An 18907-nucleotide genomic window follows, 5' to 3' on the forward strand; every position below is an offset into this window, starting at 1 on the left:
CTATAGCTTGGTACCTACAGAGTTTGAGATCCAGTCCTCAGACACACAGTGTTTGAATGAGAATTATAAAGACACATGAAACAGATATTTGATTTTTTGCTAAAAAGGTACTTTTTTTTTTTTTGTAAAAAGAATTGACTTCTCAGTTTGTCCCACAGGGAAACTAAAAGAGAATGGGAGAGTGACATCTCTGCCTTGGTTCTAACTGTCCCCTTTACTCCGGACAAAGGGTTAGAGATAGGAATCCCCAAAGTGCAGTTCCCTTAGGTTCTCATGTTGAGATGCCAATCAGAATCAGCCCCAGATGAGGAGGATTACCCATGAGGGCAAGAGGCTCCCCAGAGCCTGAAAATGATCAATGAGAGATGAGAGATTGACAGTACCGTGGACCTGGGGAAACCACCTTGTTGAACCAGAACTGAGACAGTGTTGGGTGGAAGCATGTCTTGACCAGGATTGCTTCCTTAGGTTTCACCCCTTACCCTCTATTTAAACCCTTTACTACCTACCCTAATGCAGATGTGTGATCCCTGGCCTTCGCTTAATGGAGCCACAATGAGTGGCTCCCTTTCTCTGCTTTTTACCAGTATTTGGTTCTTGGTGGTTGAGACACATGGCTGAACCCAGTATGATGGGGCTGCTAGAACTCAAGATTTTGTCTTAAAGAAGCACATTTTATTACATAGCTGGCAAAAAGATAGACAAACTAAGAAACATTTAGAAATTTGAACCAAGAGGAGTATATGATGATAAAATGAATGGAAGAGTACTGGAGGGAGGTAGCTTAATGCATGTGCAAAGCCCTGGATTCCATCTCCGAAGTGGGTACGCATGCAAGCACACACGCACACACACACACACACACACACACACACACACACACACACACACCGATGGAAGAGGGTAGGAATAAGGGAGAAACCTAAAATAATTCCAGGATTCTGACTTAAGCAAAAAATGATTCATGGTGGCATCTCCACATAAATAAGTCTTCAGGTCCATAACAGAGGTATCTGTAAACTTGAACACCATTTGTCCCAAATAGATTCCCCCCCAAGTCCACAGAAGTAAAAGAAATTACCTGCAGAAAGAAGGTTACATATACAAATGTAAGATTGTCAGTGCAGTAATTGCTCTGAGAAGCCCATATAATATGACCAAAGGAGTAGCAGAAAGTTCGAAAGAGAAACACTATCAAGCCATGGAAGTCAATGAAAGAATGAACTGTTAATAGGTGACACAAGTGCTTGCAGTTTAGTGGCACTGGTAATTCATGTGGCCAAGTTTAGCATGCCGGTGACTCAGCACTGGGGAGCTTGAAGCCAGCTTGGTCACACAGAAAGAGTCTGTTTCAAATAAATAAAACCCCCAAGCAAAAATAAAAATCTACATTGCATTGGGTTAACACGTATTAGCGAATCCAGTCAGGACACAGACAATTGAAGGAAAGGAGTCAGTCTGGAAGCACCCTGGAGTGACTAAATAATGAAGGGTTCTCTGTCCTTTTTAAGATAGCAGGAGGAAATCTAAAGGTTAATGGGTGGAACCATTAACATGTACAAAAGCAAGGGGCTGACAATATCTTAAGATTCCACTGAAGACACAACTTTCAGGATTTAGGGAAACCTTCTGCACCCATCAGATAAAATGCAAGAGCCTGGGCAGCAGTGTGCTGGCCTCTGGCCCCATTCCTACTACTTAGGGTGCACTAGTTTGTCCTCTATTGATTTCCTATAGCAGCCGTGACAAATGATGCAAATTTAGTAATTTAAAACAGCCCAGTTGTATTAGTTAATAGTTCTGGAGGTCAAAATCTCAAAACAACTGTGTCTGGCCCACAGTCAAGGTGCCTGCAGGTGGTGGGGCTTTGTCCCTTCTAGCAATCTGAGCAACATGATTCTTGGCTCCTTCTAGTTTCCATAGGGCAATGGCAGTCTTGGCTCTGGGTACCTTTCTTATCTTCAGAGCCAGCAGCATAGTGTGTCAGTATTTTCTCAGCACAGTGATCAAGGTACCTGACAAGGTACCACTTAGGGAAAGCAGTCTTTGTTCGCGTTAATTGCATGATCGGGAAGGCATGGTGATAGGGGTTTCAGCTGGGGGTCACCAGAGCCTGTGCCAAAGCTTGTTACATTTTCACAAATCATGATGTGGGGGCAAAGAGAGGACAAAGGAGGAGGAGGGGAGGGGAGAAGGGGGGAGATAGGAAAGGAGGGGAGAGGTGAGGAGAGGAGGTGACTGAGACCAGAACAAGAACCAAGCTATACCTTCTAACTCACAAGTGTATACCTTGAAACTTGCACTGAGCGAGCATGTCTGTCCGCCAGGCCTCACCTTTAAGGATTTCATAAAGTCTCACAGCAACACCATCAGCTGGGGACCAAGTGTCCAGGCACCTGAGCCCGTGGGGATACTTTACAGACAAATCACAATGTGCAGCATCTTCAGAAAATTCCTTCTGGCTGACCACATCCCTTCCTCTAGTGATCTCATAAAGTCTCCCAAGGTAATGAAGGATTACTGTTCCATCTCAAGATCCCCAGTTATTTTTGCAAAGGGACTTTGTCACATAAAGTCACCTACTTTCTAGTATGGGAGTATTCTTTAGGAGTATTATTTTTGACATCTTTGTGGACATTTCTGAGAGGGATATTATTCTGCAAACCCCATATCTCTATTTCCAAAGTATTCTGCAATGCTAAGAATCATGGATGGAGCCTTCATATCTTCCTCTGTTCAATGTTCCATATAAATAAAACCTCAGTAACAAATTCCAGCAATTAGTGGCATTTGGCATTTGGCTGATACAAGTTACAGTGGATCTAGTGTTCAAGACAAAAACATTAATAAATAAATAAATAAATAAATAAATAAATAAATAAATAAAATTGAACCATTCAAGTAAATTCTCTGTGACCCTTCAATTACTCTATTGACAGTTTGTCATGTCATATGCCTAAATAAAACAAACAAATAAACAAAAAAAAAAATCCAGCCAAGATGTGTTGATTCTAAACAGTACACCACATCTAGGGGGCTGGTAAAGTTCATGGTAACACTATCACCTCAGGGCTAATCCAGAGACACAGAGAAATAGATGTGGGTTAATAGATGAGAAAAAGAAGAACTTCATGATGTGGTGTACAATGGTGCATATTCCTCAAACCTGTACACCACATATGACTGTATCACATGACCAGGGATGTTAGTAGTGTCAAGTTGGCTAAGTAAAAAATGGCTTTTCCCTCTTACTATGTAAATAAAATCTTAGTAAATAAAAATGATGTCCTTTATCATATCATTCTCAGAAGGGGAAATAAAACAACCCTACTAACTTTCTTTGTTATTATCAAAGAATAACTATGTCAATGCCATCATTATCAGAATATTATTTTATTTAATACTACATGACATTAGAAACTATAACTCATTTGAAAATAAACACACACAAACTAAACAGGCCATCTTCATGTTCCACTGTCTGTGTGGAGGTGAAGGCTATCCCTAAGGGTCACAGAACCTAAAGGATGAAAACTCATCTTAATTGACTTTGAGTCCCTGCTGGTTCCTTTTTCCCACAAGGACAGAAACAGACTTGTACTTCTTTCTTTTGTCCTGGGGTCTCACTCTCCCTGCCTTGAATTTCCTGACCCTCCCACCAGGGTTCATTTTCACTTCCGGCCAGCATGCCGTTGAACAACCCACTGGTCAGCCTTTCTGAAGAGTGCCCTGGGAAACCTGACCAGTGGGAGAAATAAGACATTGCTGAAGTTCCTTTTCTTTTGCTTAGATTGACTCTTTCCTGGAGTAGCTCTTATGCTGACAGTGTTTATATCTTCTCAACGTTGTTCTATACCCTTTCCATAAGTATGTATTGACCTCTGTTGACCAGGCAATGTCTAGCTACTTGAACTTTTCCCCCTACCTTCTTATCATTGACCAACTCTGGAAGGTTTTAAACTCACTCCCTCCCACTGAAATTTTGGTAATTTTAGTCTATGTGCTCCACTGACAAGAGGCATATTAACAAGAAAATAAAAGTCAACATGGAGACACATGGGGGAACATGGAGACACATTTGAAGCACAAGACTCTTAGAGAGGTCTAGATAAATACAGAGCTAAGCAAAAGTTCAGGCTCTAGAAGAGAAGAGAGTTAGAACAGGCACTCAAATGTTGAGGGGTCAAGATTCCAGAGGAGAACGCTATTGTAAGAAGAATTGTCCCAAAGATTTCTGACTGGGCCCAGTGTCATATTTCCCTTTCTTAGTTGGGTTTTCATTGCTATGGAGAAACGCCATGACTATAGTAATTCTTATAAAGGAAAACATTTAATGGACGCTGGCTTACAGTTTCAGAGGTTTAGTCCATTATGAACATGGGGAGAAGCACGGCTATATGCTAGAGAAGGAGCTGAGGGTTCTACATCTTGATTCAAAGGCAGTAGAAGGATCTGACACACTAGGCCTAGCTGGAGTATATGAGACCTCAAAGCCTACCCCCACCTACTCCAACAAAGCCACACCTCCTAATAGTGCCACTCCCCAAACATTCAAACACATGAGGCATTGGAGCCATTCCTCTTCAAACCACACCCCCCCATCTTTCCTCTCCCAATCTTGTCTTCCTCAGAAATGATCCTTTCTAAGAAGAAAGGTGAGTACCAAATGGGAAAGTTTATTTATGTGCAGTGGCTTTTTGCTTCTCCAATGTAAATTTCCTTTTAGACATGAATTTCATTTACAAAATGAAGAACTATTTCTGTTAGTGGTGTTTCTGAATAGCCATCATGAAATGTGTCAAAGACTTCCATTTAAGGGCACCATAGTCAGAATTTCATACCAACCAACCTTTGTTAGTCTTGTAGCAACAATTGTGATATACTCTTTCCCACCCAAAAACAACCCTTCCCAAGTTGACACCAAGGTATCATTCTATCTTTCTGAGACAATGCCTTTAAATCTTGGGGCATATCACCTGACTCCAGCAAGCTTTAGGGATGAAGGGGACTCACTGAGAGAATCCAGGACATCTTATCTATCCATCTATCTCAGGTATGATCTTCCCTTCCTCTGCCCTGGGAAGCCTGTCTTTTCTATCCATTCCTCATGGAAAGAGACTTGGAAATTAACCCTTCAAATACAAAAACAGAAACAAAAGCAAAACAAAGCAACCTCCTTAACACTCTCTACTCTCTCTGGGTGCCCTGAAGATGATTCAGCCAAGTATGAACTGTTGAGGTATTTCTGGGCTGTAATCTAATTAAAGGAGGGCTGAGGTTGTGAGGACCATGAACAAATTTAGTTAGCTGGTAGCATTTATAGGCAGAGCCCTGTGGCATAGCCAGGGAGTGATGCAAAGAACAGAACAGATGTGATATCCCTCCCTTTTCCAGTGTTGAGACCAATAGTCTTGTCAAGAAGAGGCTTTACCTGGATGCCTGCCAGCCACCTTTTAGAATTGAGACAGAAGCTCAACCTACCATGCTTCAGGTGTTGAAGCCTGGTTTGATAAGATCCCAGGTGTCAGGTTTGGAACTCATTTTCAGAGCCTCCAGAATCTAACCCACAGTTCTCAAGGAGGACTAACAGGTGAGATCTCCTGTCCATTACATGCCCATTTTTCAAGAGAATAAACTCAGAGATGTTACATTCAGTGTTACATGGTATATTTTTGTTGCTGTGGAATTAATGTACAGTCCCAGCACTCAGGATACAGAGAATCTCTCTTATTTCAAGGCCATCCTAGTCTACATAGACAGTTCCGGGTCAGCCAGGGCTACATAGAAAGACCCTGTCTCAAAACAATGAAACAAATAAGCAAAAAGAATTAATATGACTTCCCAGTGAGAAATCACTCCACCACTTAGAGATTAACAAAAGGGAAATTCTTGAATAATATCATGTGGCTCCTTTTGGCTGATGCACCTAAGGGGAAACGAACCAGTCCTGGAGAGAAATCCCCACCAACTTGGAGTCATGACTCCAAGTTACACTTTGAGCAATTAAACCCATTTCCCAGAGACAGAAATGCCAAGATGATTCTTGAGTCAAATTATACTTATGTAAAAACTCTGTCAAGGCAAACCTTAGACAGATGGGGCTGTTTTTACCAGCAGCACTAGCCAGGGTCACCATGCCTGCAGATAGAATTGCGCTTTTCCTGATAAGAGAGCCCTTTTCATGGCAGACAGAGACACAATGGTGGCCCTGTCCCACTGCTGTCCTGTAGAAGCATTTGTTTGTTGTAGGAGGGGGATGTTGGAGGGAGGGCTTAGGGCAAGCTGTGACCAGGGCTGTCTCCTTTTGTTACAGGAATAGGACTTCACTGTTGGCATCTTAGGTGAACAAATCTATCAGAAACATATTCTCAGCAAACTAAACTCGATTATGTTATGTCCAGTATTTATTTTTTTCCTATAGTCTCTACCAAGTCTGGTTAGTATCGTAATGCATCTTTGAGTGCCCCTTCTGCTGAATTCTACTTTATGGAACTTGGTTTCCTAAGCAAGTTTAGTATACCCTTCATAACATCAAATTATTATTCCAAGTTTTCCCACATCATCTCCTACATCATCATTACTCCATAATAAAAGCCATCTCTGCCCCATTTTTCCCATTTCTTCCTTCAAACCACTTGTATTCAGCCATTACCCTCTCTGATATCATACAAATGATACACCAATTGAAATCTTTGGGCTGGTCCTTTCCTATGGTGATTTGGCATTACGTGTGTACTTTTGACCTGGTAATGAGGACCTGCCATATTCCAAGCACAGGAGACACAGTAGGGGACAAGACGGTGGAGAAAGAAGTTTGTCGCCGTGCAGCTTCCATGCTAGGGAGCAAGAGACTACAACATGGTAAAAATGTCAGGTGCTGTGTGTCATTTTTATCAAAGAGGTAACAGATTTGAAGTATTCAGTAATGGGAGTTGAAATTATAAGAAAGATGCCTAGGGAAGGCCTCACCAAATAAAGGCAACTTTGTAGAATAAAGACTTTAAGGAATTAAGGTATATGTGTGTGTGTGTGTGTGTGTGTGTGTGTGTGTGTGTGTGTGTGTGTGTTTATCAGGGGTACAATAGTCCAGACAGAGGTAATAGCAAATGCAAAGGCCCTGTGGTAGGAATATGTCATGTCTCTTACAAGTAATAATAAAAGTTGTAGTAGGGATGTGGGAAGTTTAGCGTTGTGTTTACACTAGAGAGGAGATTATGAACAATAGAGATGTGTCAGGGAAGGAAAGGGGACCCAGATCACTTGGGTCTCATTAGCGTTTGGGTTATTTAATTTTTCTGAGGTGCAAAATCATTGAAGAATTTTAGGTAAGAGTACCAAGGCCTCTTGGCATAGCTCATGTTTGTATTTGAATGGAAGCTGTCTACTGAAAACAGACCTGATAGCAGAAACAGTATGGATAGATAGGAAGCTAAAGGGATGCTTCAGCTCTATAGACTGTGTGTTAGCATTTTCATAAATGATGAGCCTAGTGGATAGTCATTCCTCACCTTAGTCCGTAAGAAGGAAGATGGGAGTCTTCAGTTCCCTTGGTCCCCTTAGCTGCTGGTATCTTACAGATAGCATCTAAACACCATATGTGTGCAGCTAGCTAGCAGTCAAGAGTGCTTTCCAGCCTCCGTGATCCCTAACTCCTGACCAGGTCCTCAAAGTGTCCATACCAACTAGATCTCTTGCTCTGGGTCTGGAGAGTTCTATAGTCTCCTCTGGTGACATTTGCAGCATTGTGATCAGGATGTCTGTGCCCTTCCAAAATGCTTCTGTTGAAAACTGAATCCCATTGCGTTCTTAGAAAGTGAAGCAAAGGAAGTAGATGGATGTCTCCTGAAGGCTAATCCCTACAGTGTTGTGCCGTTGTCCCGCCCACTCTGGTAGGTCAGCTAGAAAGAAGGTGCTATTTCTGAGGAAAAGCCATTCTCAGACACTGATCTGGGCTTGCAGCCTTAATCCTAGAGTTCTCATGCTCCTCGGGACATATTCCAAGTGAGTTTCTTTGTATTCAACTTATACAGCCTACAGTCTTGGTGTGAACACCTGGGTCACATGGGCCTCTCATCCACCTGGGACTCTACTGCACACTAAAACAATGACCTCCAACTCAGTCTTTCACCCCTGGTTTTCCTGCATCCTATCTCTGCGCACTCTCAGACTCTCCTAATGCTTCAGGAGGTGAAATAGACACATCCTCAGGCTACAGGGTCCCATTGTGCTTTCAGCTAAGTATCCCTTGCCTTAAGGCACTTAGGAAAACAGGCAGGTATTTTTAAACTCTCTATTCTCTTTAGTCTGCAACTTTGTCTGATATTTTTATTCTAAAATACAGTGTTACTATACAGACAATCGTCATTACTATATATCAAAGACTGATAACAAATATTGTACTATATTTTGATTTTTAAAGTAACAAAACCTATTTAATAATCACATCTATTTGCACAGTGTTTCTAATTTTTGACAAGTCAGTTAACAAGTGCTGACTTTAGTTTTCTAAGCGTGCACAGCTTGGAAGAAGGAAATTGAAAAGCCTCTGAAGTCATATGTCTGGCACCATAAAGACTAGTCTTTGTGAGCAAATGAAAACACGGAAGCAGTAGGATGGAGTGAACTTCAAGACAATAGCAATCTGTGTGTTGGCGGGCAAATACAAGGATACAGACAGAGGTGTGGGAGGGGGTAGGGGGAGACCATTTCTTTCAGAGAATTTCCACTCACAATTGATTATTTAGAAAGATAGAAAACTAGGAAGGCTTTTGTTTCTTCATTTTTTTATTTAAGTGGGAGGGGTATATGCCTATGGGTGTGTCAGCCCAAGAATGACAAGGGGTGGACTTGGACTCCCTGGCAGTTGTTGACAAGCATACACAGCTTTCAAAACCAGCCCCAAGTGACTCAGAGTGATGGGCATGTGTTCAGAGAAGGATGCTGGCACAGTCTTGGAGGCTGCACAGTAATCCTGGGTGGCTCTAGGATGAGGTATTTAATCACCTCGACGCTAAGAGTCTTTCTTATTGAGTAAATACTTGGCAGCTTCAACATCCGCTTGGAAAACAAAAAGAAAAATAAACCATAGTGTGGACCTAGTGGGGTGTTTGCTCATGCTAACCCTAACTGTCCTTTAGGGCTTCATAGCCCTGCCTATCCCCTGCCCCATAGCATGGCTACAGGAGCCAACATCACATCATATCATGTTCTGTGTGCAGGGGCCCGGTCATTAACTGTCAGAAAAAAAAAATGATTGAGCTGTGACTATAGAAGATACTCATGTCCCAAATAAAAGCAAAGTGCCACATTGCTGGAGGTGTTTGATTCACAAACCAGACAGCTCAGTAAGTACTTAGTGGTGACAGCAGAAATAGCACTTAAAGGGAACACTCCGCTTTAGCAAAGGGTGTTAAAAAAAAGCAACAAAAAGGTCCTTCCCACCATTCACTGGGCTGCCATTCAACATGATATGAATGCCAGTACTCACAAACTCCAAGTTTCCACATTCTAGGTCTTCCGATCTAATGTAGCACTGTACAGCAGTGGGCTTGTCCTGTGTCCACCCCGGTCTGTCCATGACAGCTTTGTACCTGTCCATTATTTCTGTAAGTTTGTAGCTGCAGTAACAGCAACAACTTGCCTTTATCCACTGGTTACAGTTTAGTGGGTAACATATGTAAAGTTTAAGGGACACCAGAGGTTCATTGTGGAGCTTTTCAGAATTCCTGTAGTGGCTACAATAAATAAATAAATCAGATTACCCTCCCCAAGTCTTAGGCTCTACACATTCCTCTAAATGTAATTCTCTGCTATAATCTACTTAATTATTATTGGTTACTTTCATATAATTCTTGTGGGCTACATTGCTACTAAGTGTATGATGACAATGAGGCTATGAATGAAAAGTTGGAAAGGCCCAAAGGCAAAGGTCACACAGTTCTGTTAGCCTTTGGTTCTTCCAGGCTGACACAAAAAAAGTGAGCATCTCAGGACAGATGCAAGAACATTCCTGTACTACTTCCTCTTAACCTTGCTAAACACACCGGCCTTCCACCCATGTATTGCCCACTTTTCTCGAGGTTGTGACAAAAATGCATGAGGAGAACAACTTAAAGAAGAAAGGATTTATATTGACTTGGCATTTCAGAGCATTATGTAGGTAGGCATAATGCTCTTGGGCATGCTCTTGGGCAGAACACTATGGCAGTAAGAGCATATGGAGGAAAAGGCCACACATGCTATAGCACTCAAGAAGTGGGGAGCAAAGAAGAAATTGCAGACCAGATATAGTCTTGCACAGTATGCCCTCAAAGACCCACTTCCTATAAATATGTGCTGTTTCCTAATGTTTACAGAACTTTCCAGAATTTCCCCACCTTTGGAACTATGAGAAACACTGCCCATTACCCGAGACACCCAATGTGTGACACTTTGTTGAAGCATCTGAGGCCCACTGTGCCCCTCCACCTCTCTTCCTCTTCCCACCTTCCCTCTCTGCTGTTCTCTTTCAGAGCAAGAATACAGATGTGCTACTTAACATCATGGATGTAAGGCCCCCCATTGCAATAGTTTGCCCCTTTATCACCAGAGCAGATGACCAGGGAATTCATCTATAACTCTGCATACTCTGGTTCTCTTCCAACTGTCTAAATCTTTCACTATATCTGCTTTCATTTATCTTAGGAAGAAAGAAGGGATGGGGGCAAAAAGAGGAGAAAGAGGGATAGAAAAGTGTGGTACTGCACTCTGGGTTTTCATTTCAAATGCCAGTTTAAGGACAAGGTGGTGAGGAAAAAAATGACAGAAGGGTCCAAGGGGAAAGTAGTAGCAGCAAAATACATCCAAGGGAAGAGCTCCAGAGACACCTTCTCCACCCAGGCTGACACACTTGGCTTCTTCACCCAGGCTGACACACTTGGCTTCTCCTCCCAGGCTGACACACTTGGCTTCTTCACCCAGGCAGACACACTTGGCTTCTCCTCCCAGGCTGACACATTTGGCTTCTCCTCCCAGGCTGACACACTTGGCTTCTTCACCCAGGCTGACACACTTGGCTTCTCCTCCCAGGCTGACACACTTGGCTTCTTCACCCAGGCAGACACACTTGGCTTCTCCTCCCAGGCTGACACACTTGGCTTCTCCTCCCAGGCTGACACACTTGACTTCTCCTCTCCTCCCAGGCTGACACACTTGGCTTCTCCTCCCAGCTGCACATTTTCTTCTCTCTCTTTTCCACTACTGTTGAACCTTACTTCAGTCCATGAGAACCCATTCCAGACATGCGTTTCCATGCTTCCACCCTCAGAGGACACAGATAAATGATCCATTGAGAGTGACCGAGCCTCTCTCCCAAACAATGCCTGTGAGGGCTGAGTAGATCGGGAAAGTTGTGCGGCCCACCTGGATGTCACCTGCAGGAAATGCCTACCAAGCACTATGAACACACAAACTCAAGCCACGTGATTTGAACTTCCTAGTAGCTACATTTTTAAAGTTAGAACATGTGAATGAAATAAATTTCCATATAAGGATTTTCCTGATGCAAATATTACTACTTTAATATAATCAACAAAAATGAATGAGATACTTCACAGTTTTCCAAGCCAAGTGTTCCCAAATTAATGCCTATTTCATACTGATAGCATATCTCGACTCAGAATAGCCATATCCAGTTGCTTATTGTTCATGTGTAGTACTGTTGCTACCAGCACAGCTCTGGCCAGATGTAAAAGGTAGGATCCTGCTGTGTGGGAAGCTTCTCCTGGGCTGGGGGTATATGACTTCCTCAGAGACAATGAACCAAATAACTCTTTAAACTATAATACTTTTTCACTATACTTTAAAAAATATACATTACTTTTAATTTGTGTGTGTGTGTGTGTGTGTGTGTGTGTGTGTGTGTGTGTGCCTGTTTGTCTGTCTGTGAATCTGTCATTTGTGTGCCAGTGCCCATGGAGGCCAGAAGAAGGTATCAGATCTCCTAGGAGCTGGAGTTGCAGGAGGTTTTTAGCCTCCAGACACAGGTGCAGATGAGTAGCATGTGCTTGGGACCACTTAGTGCCTCTCCAGCTCCTTTTGTTGCTCTTTAACTTGAGAGATGAACAATTCATTTCTCCCTTCAATACTAATATTAGAGTTTCAAATAATGAGAACTCAAGTTTCCCAGACATCCCTAAAAGTTTGGTAATTTGCCAATTATTATTACTTGTAAGACTAGAGTATGGCTTGGTGTCACCTTGTCACTTTTGTGCATTGTGCCTTGCGTGCTCAAGCTTCCAGCAGAGACCCTTCAGGAAAGAGCTAATAGCCACTAAGTTTTACTCACTAATGAATTCCGGTGATTCTTTGCCTGAACACACACACACACACATACATATACATACATACATACATACATACATATGTGTGTGTGTATATGTATGTGTGTGTGTGTGTGTGTGTGTGTATGTGTGTGTGTGTGTGTTGAGAGAGAGAAGACCAGGTATGGGTTAACAGCAGTAGTGTGTGAAGTGTGTGTGTGTGTGTGTGTGTAGTTAACTGTCTCACTCTACATGCCCAACTGGCCTAGAACTCATGGCAATGCTCCTACATTATCCCCTTGACTGCTAGAAAACACCTGGCTTGTATAGAAAGTCTGTTTATCCGTAACTGACAATAGTATATCAGGACTTGTCTTCACTGGGGATGAAAAGATCTATAGGCTTTCAGCTATATTATATCAACCACTGAAGCTGGGGAATGAGATGTTATTGGCTCCACTACCCCTAAACTGATGTCCAAGCCCTTGACATCTCTTACTACTTATATCTATGTCTGCATTTTTCATAGCTCAGAGAAATGAAGTAAAGAGAGGGGCACATTTGAGGTCTAACGAGATGGAGTTTACTTTTTACAGAAGCCACATTTTTTGGATGGCTAGGGAGATTCATTTTCCAGGACTCTTGGGGCCAGTGATTCATCCTTCATCTCATTGCTGAACTCTCTTTTCCCTCCTTCAATTTTTCATCCTTATCCCAGTGATTCACTAAGAACCATGATACTGGATAAACTTTGATGTCCCAGAGGATGCTCAATTTTATTTTAAAATGCTGACCAGTCTTCAACATAAAAGAAGTAAACCTCTGATAGATCCCATGCAAGCAATTCCATGCCCGGGCTCAAACTGATACTCCTGGTAACCCTGAAGCTTGGACTGGGAAGTTAGTCTTCCTCTATTACCATCTTCCCCAGAAGGAGCAATGGCAAGATTTGTTGTTTTTCAGACATGTAAACATCTAATTTCAACCATATTTTCCTTTATTGCAATCATCCCTCTTATGAACTATTCTTCAGGAAAAGATGAAGCCTGGCATGGCTGTTATTGTGGTTTGTCTTTCAAGGTCGGCTCATTCCCACAGTTAATTGAAAGTTAAATGCATATAAAAAATAATAAAATTAAGAGTTGGCAAGGTCTGATTCTGATTCCTCTCCAGAGACTTGCAAGTTCTTCTTTCATGAGCCCCTGAATCTTTGCCCTCATGGGATCTAGACTGTTCTCAGTGTGTCTAACCAGATGACGTAACATCTGGGATGCCTCTTGAGAACGTGAGAAATGAAGAGCTTTCATCCTCCCGCTCTGAGTTCTGGGAACTCAATGAAAATGACCTCTCTCTTTTTGTTTGTTTGTTCTTTATTTGCTTTAGCATCCAACTCAGTGGAAGTGCTCTGTGACGGTCTCCCACCTGTGGAGGAAGGTGACAGAAAGATTAGCCTGATTATGGAGCTGTCCACCCAGCTTTCCCTGCAAACTGAGAAGATCAATCAGCTCGAAGAAGTTTTAGCAGAAAAGGAACAGAAGATTGAGGAGCTGGTCACTAAGCACAGTGGCCAGCTGTCCCAAGAGGAAGCAAACCTTACAGAAAATTTACAAGAACTCCCCGCTGAGTGTGATGATAGGAGTGTTCCTGTGGCCTCTGATGAGAAGTTGTAGATTTCCCATATAGCAATAATTAAAGTTTATTGTCATCAAGGTGAAGTCAGAAGCCTAAATAACTGCTCAAGTTCAAGTTTACTGTCTGAGTATCACCTACAGAGTTTGTGCTAGAAGAAACCATAGAAAGAGGAGCGTTAAGAAGCAGACACTGAAAGTGTCTGCCACTCAACAGTGGTCATATGGCCACAGAGCAGTAGAATGCTGTGTCTTTTGACACTCCTGGTTAACAGTAGGTGAGGGAACAACCCAAAACCATACAGCTGACAAAAGGGCTCAATACTATTCTCTGACTAGAAGTTTGCCACACCTTGAAGGAAGGGTGCGGAGTATCCCTTTGTTGGGAAATGAAAGCTGTGTTGGAGGGCCAACTTCAAGTTGGGAAAGGTTAGAGCCTGGAGGAGCAAAATCGTTGCCCCTTGAGTAAATAGCCACAAAGCCTGTTCTTTCATGTCCTCTCAAGTTTGTTTATTCATGGCATGAATTTCACGAGCATTAGCAAGGGTAGAAACAAAATAATGCTGAAGCAATTTTAAAAATTTAATCAGAGCTGTGGTCCTTTGGGAAAAGGTTCTGGACAGTATCTGAGAAAAGACACGACACTTTTTCCCCCCTTAGGAGAAAGACTTAAGATGAAAAATACACACTTCTGTTAGGGTGATCACATGACTGTGCTCTTTGTAAAATAATGGCAGAGAAAATGGCAGAGTTGGCAAAGGGAGGCAACCTGTAATGGACCATAAGGAATCCTGTCATGCTCCCCTCTCACCCTTCCGACACAGACTGTGTGTCGGTGTCTGTGTGTCTGTCTCTGTCTCTCTGTGTGTGTGTGTGTGTGTGTGTGTGTGTGTGTGTGTGTGACTGTGCCTGTGTGACTGTGCCTGTGTTTGTGTGTCTATTTCTGTGATGTTTAATTTCAGAAATAAGAACAATCCAAAACTTACTGGTCATGAGTATAGACCCCAAAAAGCAGCTCAAGGCCCTTCTTTACCCTTTCCTAAGGAGTCTACATCAGCCCTATACAATCACCTTCAGATGTCCCTTCTGTCTGGTCCCTTCTCATCACCCTATGTAGCATGATCTCCTTGGTTTGAGTTCATGATCTTTAACTCCAGCTATCTGTGCCTGCTGTGGTCCTAAGGTTCTGTCCATCAGCCCTGACACAACAATTGCACTGAGGGTTGGCATCTCCTCACTGTGTGTTTATAAGAGAAAGCTTTACATCTCTACCTTCTGTGAAGAGTGGACATTCCTCAAGACAAGCCATCATCTTCTCATTTTGATATACTAATGTGCTAACCAAGGTTCCTGCTCTTTATTTGATACTGAGGAGGATAAGGAAGGAAGGGAGAATGAGATAGAAAGAAAACCCTATCATATCCTACAAGGGCCCATGTTAACTTCTACATCAGCTTTCTGGTTAACGCTCAGACTAGCCCTCAGCATGAAAGCAGCCGCGCAGAGGAGAAAAGTAACTGGAGGTGCTGTCCTGCAATTAATGATTAATTGAGCCCGGCACCTCTACATATCCGCACACCCGCCAACCCTTGGAGTTTAGCATCAAGGGTCATGTTAGTCTGAAAAGCCATCTTTATAAGAAGTTGGTCTTGATTCTGGCCAGTGTCACCTTCAAATCTGAAGGTGGGAGAGGGCTGGTCTAAAGATAAATAGGCTAATCTGTGCTGGTGACATTTTGGTAACAAGAATTCTTTCAATACCCAGGACTTATGGAACAGGGGAGACATTGGCCTCTGAGCAGTTTCTAAGAGAAAAATTCACATTCCCAGCTGAATCCTTGGAGTCTCAAGGGCTAGCTATTCTGGTTTGTAAAGCAGTGGGGAAAAAAAAACAACAACAAACAACAAGAAGATGTTGCCACAAAAAAGGTAGATGTTTGAGATCAATACCCAAGGGTCCTCCGACCTCTCATATGCATGCTGTGGCACACCCATGCCCACAATCACACGGAGGATTACAAACACATCACACACACTTTATATATACACATGCACATACAAATTAACCATCAACATGACACAATTCATGGAATAAAACACTTACTGAATAATTGAAGCCATTTTTCTAATACTCTAAAAACACTTATAGGAAAATGCAGTATCAATTATACCTTTTCACTAATCATGAGCTTTTATTTCCCCCATAAAGTTAAATTAGATAAGGAGATATACATAGTAATTTTAAGTAAATATTAGAGTTAACAATCATTTCATTTCATTATTATAGCCAAATGCTCCCAAATACATCCATAGCAAGGTGAAACTGCTTTGAAGTAATAGACTTTAAAAATGAACAGAAATCAAGTCATTGGCCCAAAAATACAAATGAGTATTCATTTTGATAACTGCAAAGAAAAGACAATTTAAAACAGTCTGTCTGATTGCATTTCTGGGAAAGAATGAATTCAACCAAATTTTAATTATCTGCTACACTGTGCTTTTTCCCAAATCCAATTATTTTCTTCCTTACTTTACTTTAGCAAAATGAATAAAGAAATGCTGTCAAATTCTCTGAGCCTAAGTCAAAATAATACTCTCTTGACAATTAACAAGTATAAGGAAAGCTGAGCAGTGGGTGGCACACGCCTTTAATCCCAGTTCTTGGGAGACAGAGGTAGGGGGATCTCTGTGAGTTCAAGGCCAGCCTGGTCTACAAAGCGAGTTCCAGCACAGCCAGGGCTTCAAGACAGCGAAACCCTGTCTTGAAGAAACAAACGAACAAAAGGAACAACCAAGTATAAGGACTGTAAGGATGAAACTGTTTTTAAAATATTCTGTTTTATTGATGTGGGGGAGCATGTGAAGTCCTGAGTGAATGTATATTGTTGACACAGGCACAACCATGCCAAGGACCCCAGTGCCTCGGGTCCATGGGAATGGCAAGGCCTTCCCCAGGTCAGGCTCAGGGCTGTAAAGCCTTGTACCCCGGTCCCTGGTCAAAGCACTACATGGGAATCATCAACCAAAACTTATCCTTCAGCTTGACTGCAGCCTGAGACTGCCCCCTTACAAAGACCCCTATTGAGATGAGCCAGCCTGCCTCCTACCTCAGCTGTGAACTGTGTGCTGAGAGATTCAATTCTGGCTGCTGGTACAGATTCATCAGAGCACATGGCCCAACCCTGGCATCTGTCATTTTCTTCATTACCTGTCATACCAGAAAGATAAATCTCAAAGCCGTGCAGGTCCCAGCAATTTTATTATTTTAATTTTATTCCATGTGTATAGATAGATGTTTCGCCTACACGTATGCCTGTGTACCGCATGTGTGCCTACTGTCCACAGAGGCCAGAAGAGGGCATCAGATCCCCTGGAACTGGAGTTACAGACAGATGTGAACCACCATGTAGGTGCTGGGAATCAAACTTGGGTCCTCTGGAAGAACAGTTAACCACTGAGCCAACTCTCCAGTGCCCCCACTAAGCAATTTTAAGAAAATGAAAGACTTATTTTTATCTTGAATTATATGTATATGTGTGAGGTCTGCATGTGGCTATAAGTATGTGTAAGTGAAGATGTCTCAGAGTCCAAAAGAAGGTATCAGATCCCCTGGACCTGGAATTACAGGAGGCTGTAAGCTGCCTGATGTGGGTGCTAGGAACAGAGCTGGGGTCCTCTAGCAGTATGTGTTCTTAAACCATCTCTCTGGTCCTTCAATGGTTTTTTTTTTTTTTTTTTTTTTTTTTTGGTTTTTTTGGTTATTTTCTTTCTTTTTTTTTTTTTTTTTTTGGAAAACAAATGTTTAAGATTCACAAGGTCTGATCATACCAACTTGGAATTTGAAAAAGGAACTGGAACAAAGCTCAATGATAAGATTGTGTGTTTAGCATGTGTGAGTTCTCGAGTTCAAAATCTTAGGAGGGAGAGAGAGAGAGGAAATAAGGGATGGGAGAAGGAGGGAAGGAGGGAGGAAAAACTAGTTAAAACTATAAAGAATAAATAATTCTTACAACAAAATCTTTTGTTAAGGTTTCTCAGACAGAGGAGAGCATTCCCGTTAATAGAGGAGAATCAAGTTCAAGTAGGAAATGATCTTTCTAAAATAAAAGGATGCATGTGCTGGGACAAAGTTCACAGCAGAAAACAGGCCCAGTCACAGTTTCCCACACCTAATGAAATTATGGTTTTATGGTAAAACAAAACAGAACAAAACAAAAGCTGTGCTTGATTTTGGATTCCCAGGAAATGTGTTTCCATAGCTGGGCACCCAATACACATTTAGTAGCCTGACCTTCGGTGGGAGGGCCTGAGTTGTCTGACCATCTCCATTTAGTTGTTGTTTGGTTGCTGTTTATTTGTTTAGGAAAGAGGGCCCAGCAAGCCCAGCAATTCTGAGTTCTGATCTTGAATGGAAAACCACATAACGTGCTCTGATAACACTTTTTTTTTTTTTTTTTTAAGAGAGAGAGTTGCTATGTAACTCAGGCTGGACTCCAGTTTATGGATCTCTTGTCTTAGCCTCCCTACTGTTGGATTACAGATTTGTATCTGGTGCCAGTTTTCTCTGTAGAATGAAGTTATCCCAACAATGATGGCAGCCAAGTGAGGAAAAGAACAGTGTACCATTTGCTGTTTGGCCTGTGTGGACTGAGTTAGCAAGTTATAGCTCCAATCCAAAAGCTGATGCTACCTCAGCCTTGTAATGGATTGCTTTATAAAAGGGATGCTTCGATGCCCAGTTGATGCTGAAAAAAATAACGAAAACAATAAAAAACAAGTGGCACTAGCAGAAGGTCATGACCTTGCTAGGGGCCTGCATTGAGAGGAATAAACTGACTATAAAAAATGTAATTGATATTTCATAGTACTTTATAATTAATGAGAACATTTCAAATTGAATTGTCTTGTTTTAGTCTTTCAAAAATGGTTTTAATTAGAAACAAATCCCAAACTTATAACTATAAAATGCCAGAACCAAGAC

The 18907-nt window shown here is 42.0% G+C and overlaps 1 protein-coding gene across 1 annotated transcript in view; it reads left to right on the forward strand.

Annotated features, from left to right (window-relative positions):
• The window catches only part of Ccdc192 (coiled-coil domain containing 192), a 176292-nt gene extending 162323 nt beyond the window's left edge, over positions 1-13969 (forward strand). Inside the window, exon 7 of the mRNA XM_051201184.1 lies at positions 13683-13969. Coding sequence (XP_051057141.1) covers positions 13683-13969 — 287 coding nt within the window. The remainder of the gene's footprint in view (positions 1-13682) is intronic.
• Positions 13970-18907: the final 4938 nt, after the last annotated feature.

This window comes from Phodopus roborovskii, unplaced genomic scaffold (genome assembly GCF_943737965.1).
Source record: "Phodopus roborovskii unplaced genomic scaffold, PHOROB, whole genome shotgun sequence".
In the NCBI taxonomy this organism is placed as follows: Eukaryota; Metazoa; Chordata; class Mammalia; order Rodentia; family Cricetidae; genus Phodopus; species Phodopus roborovskii.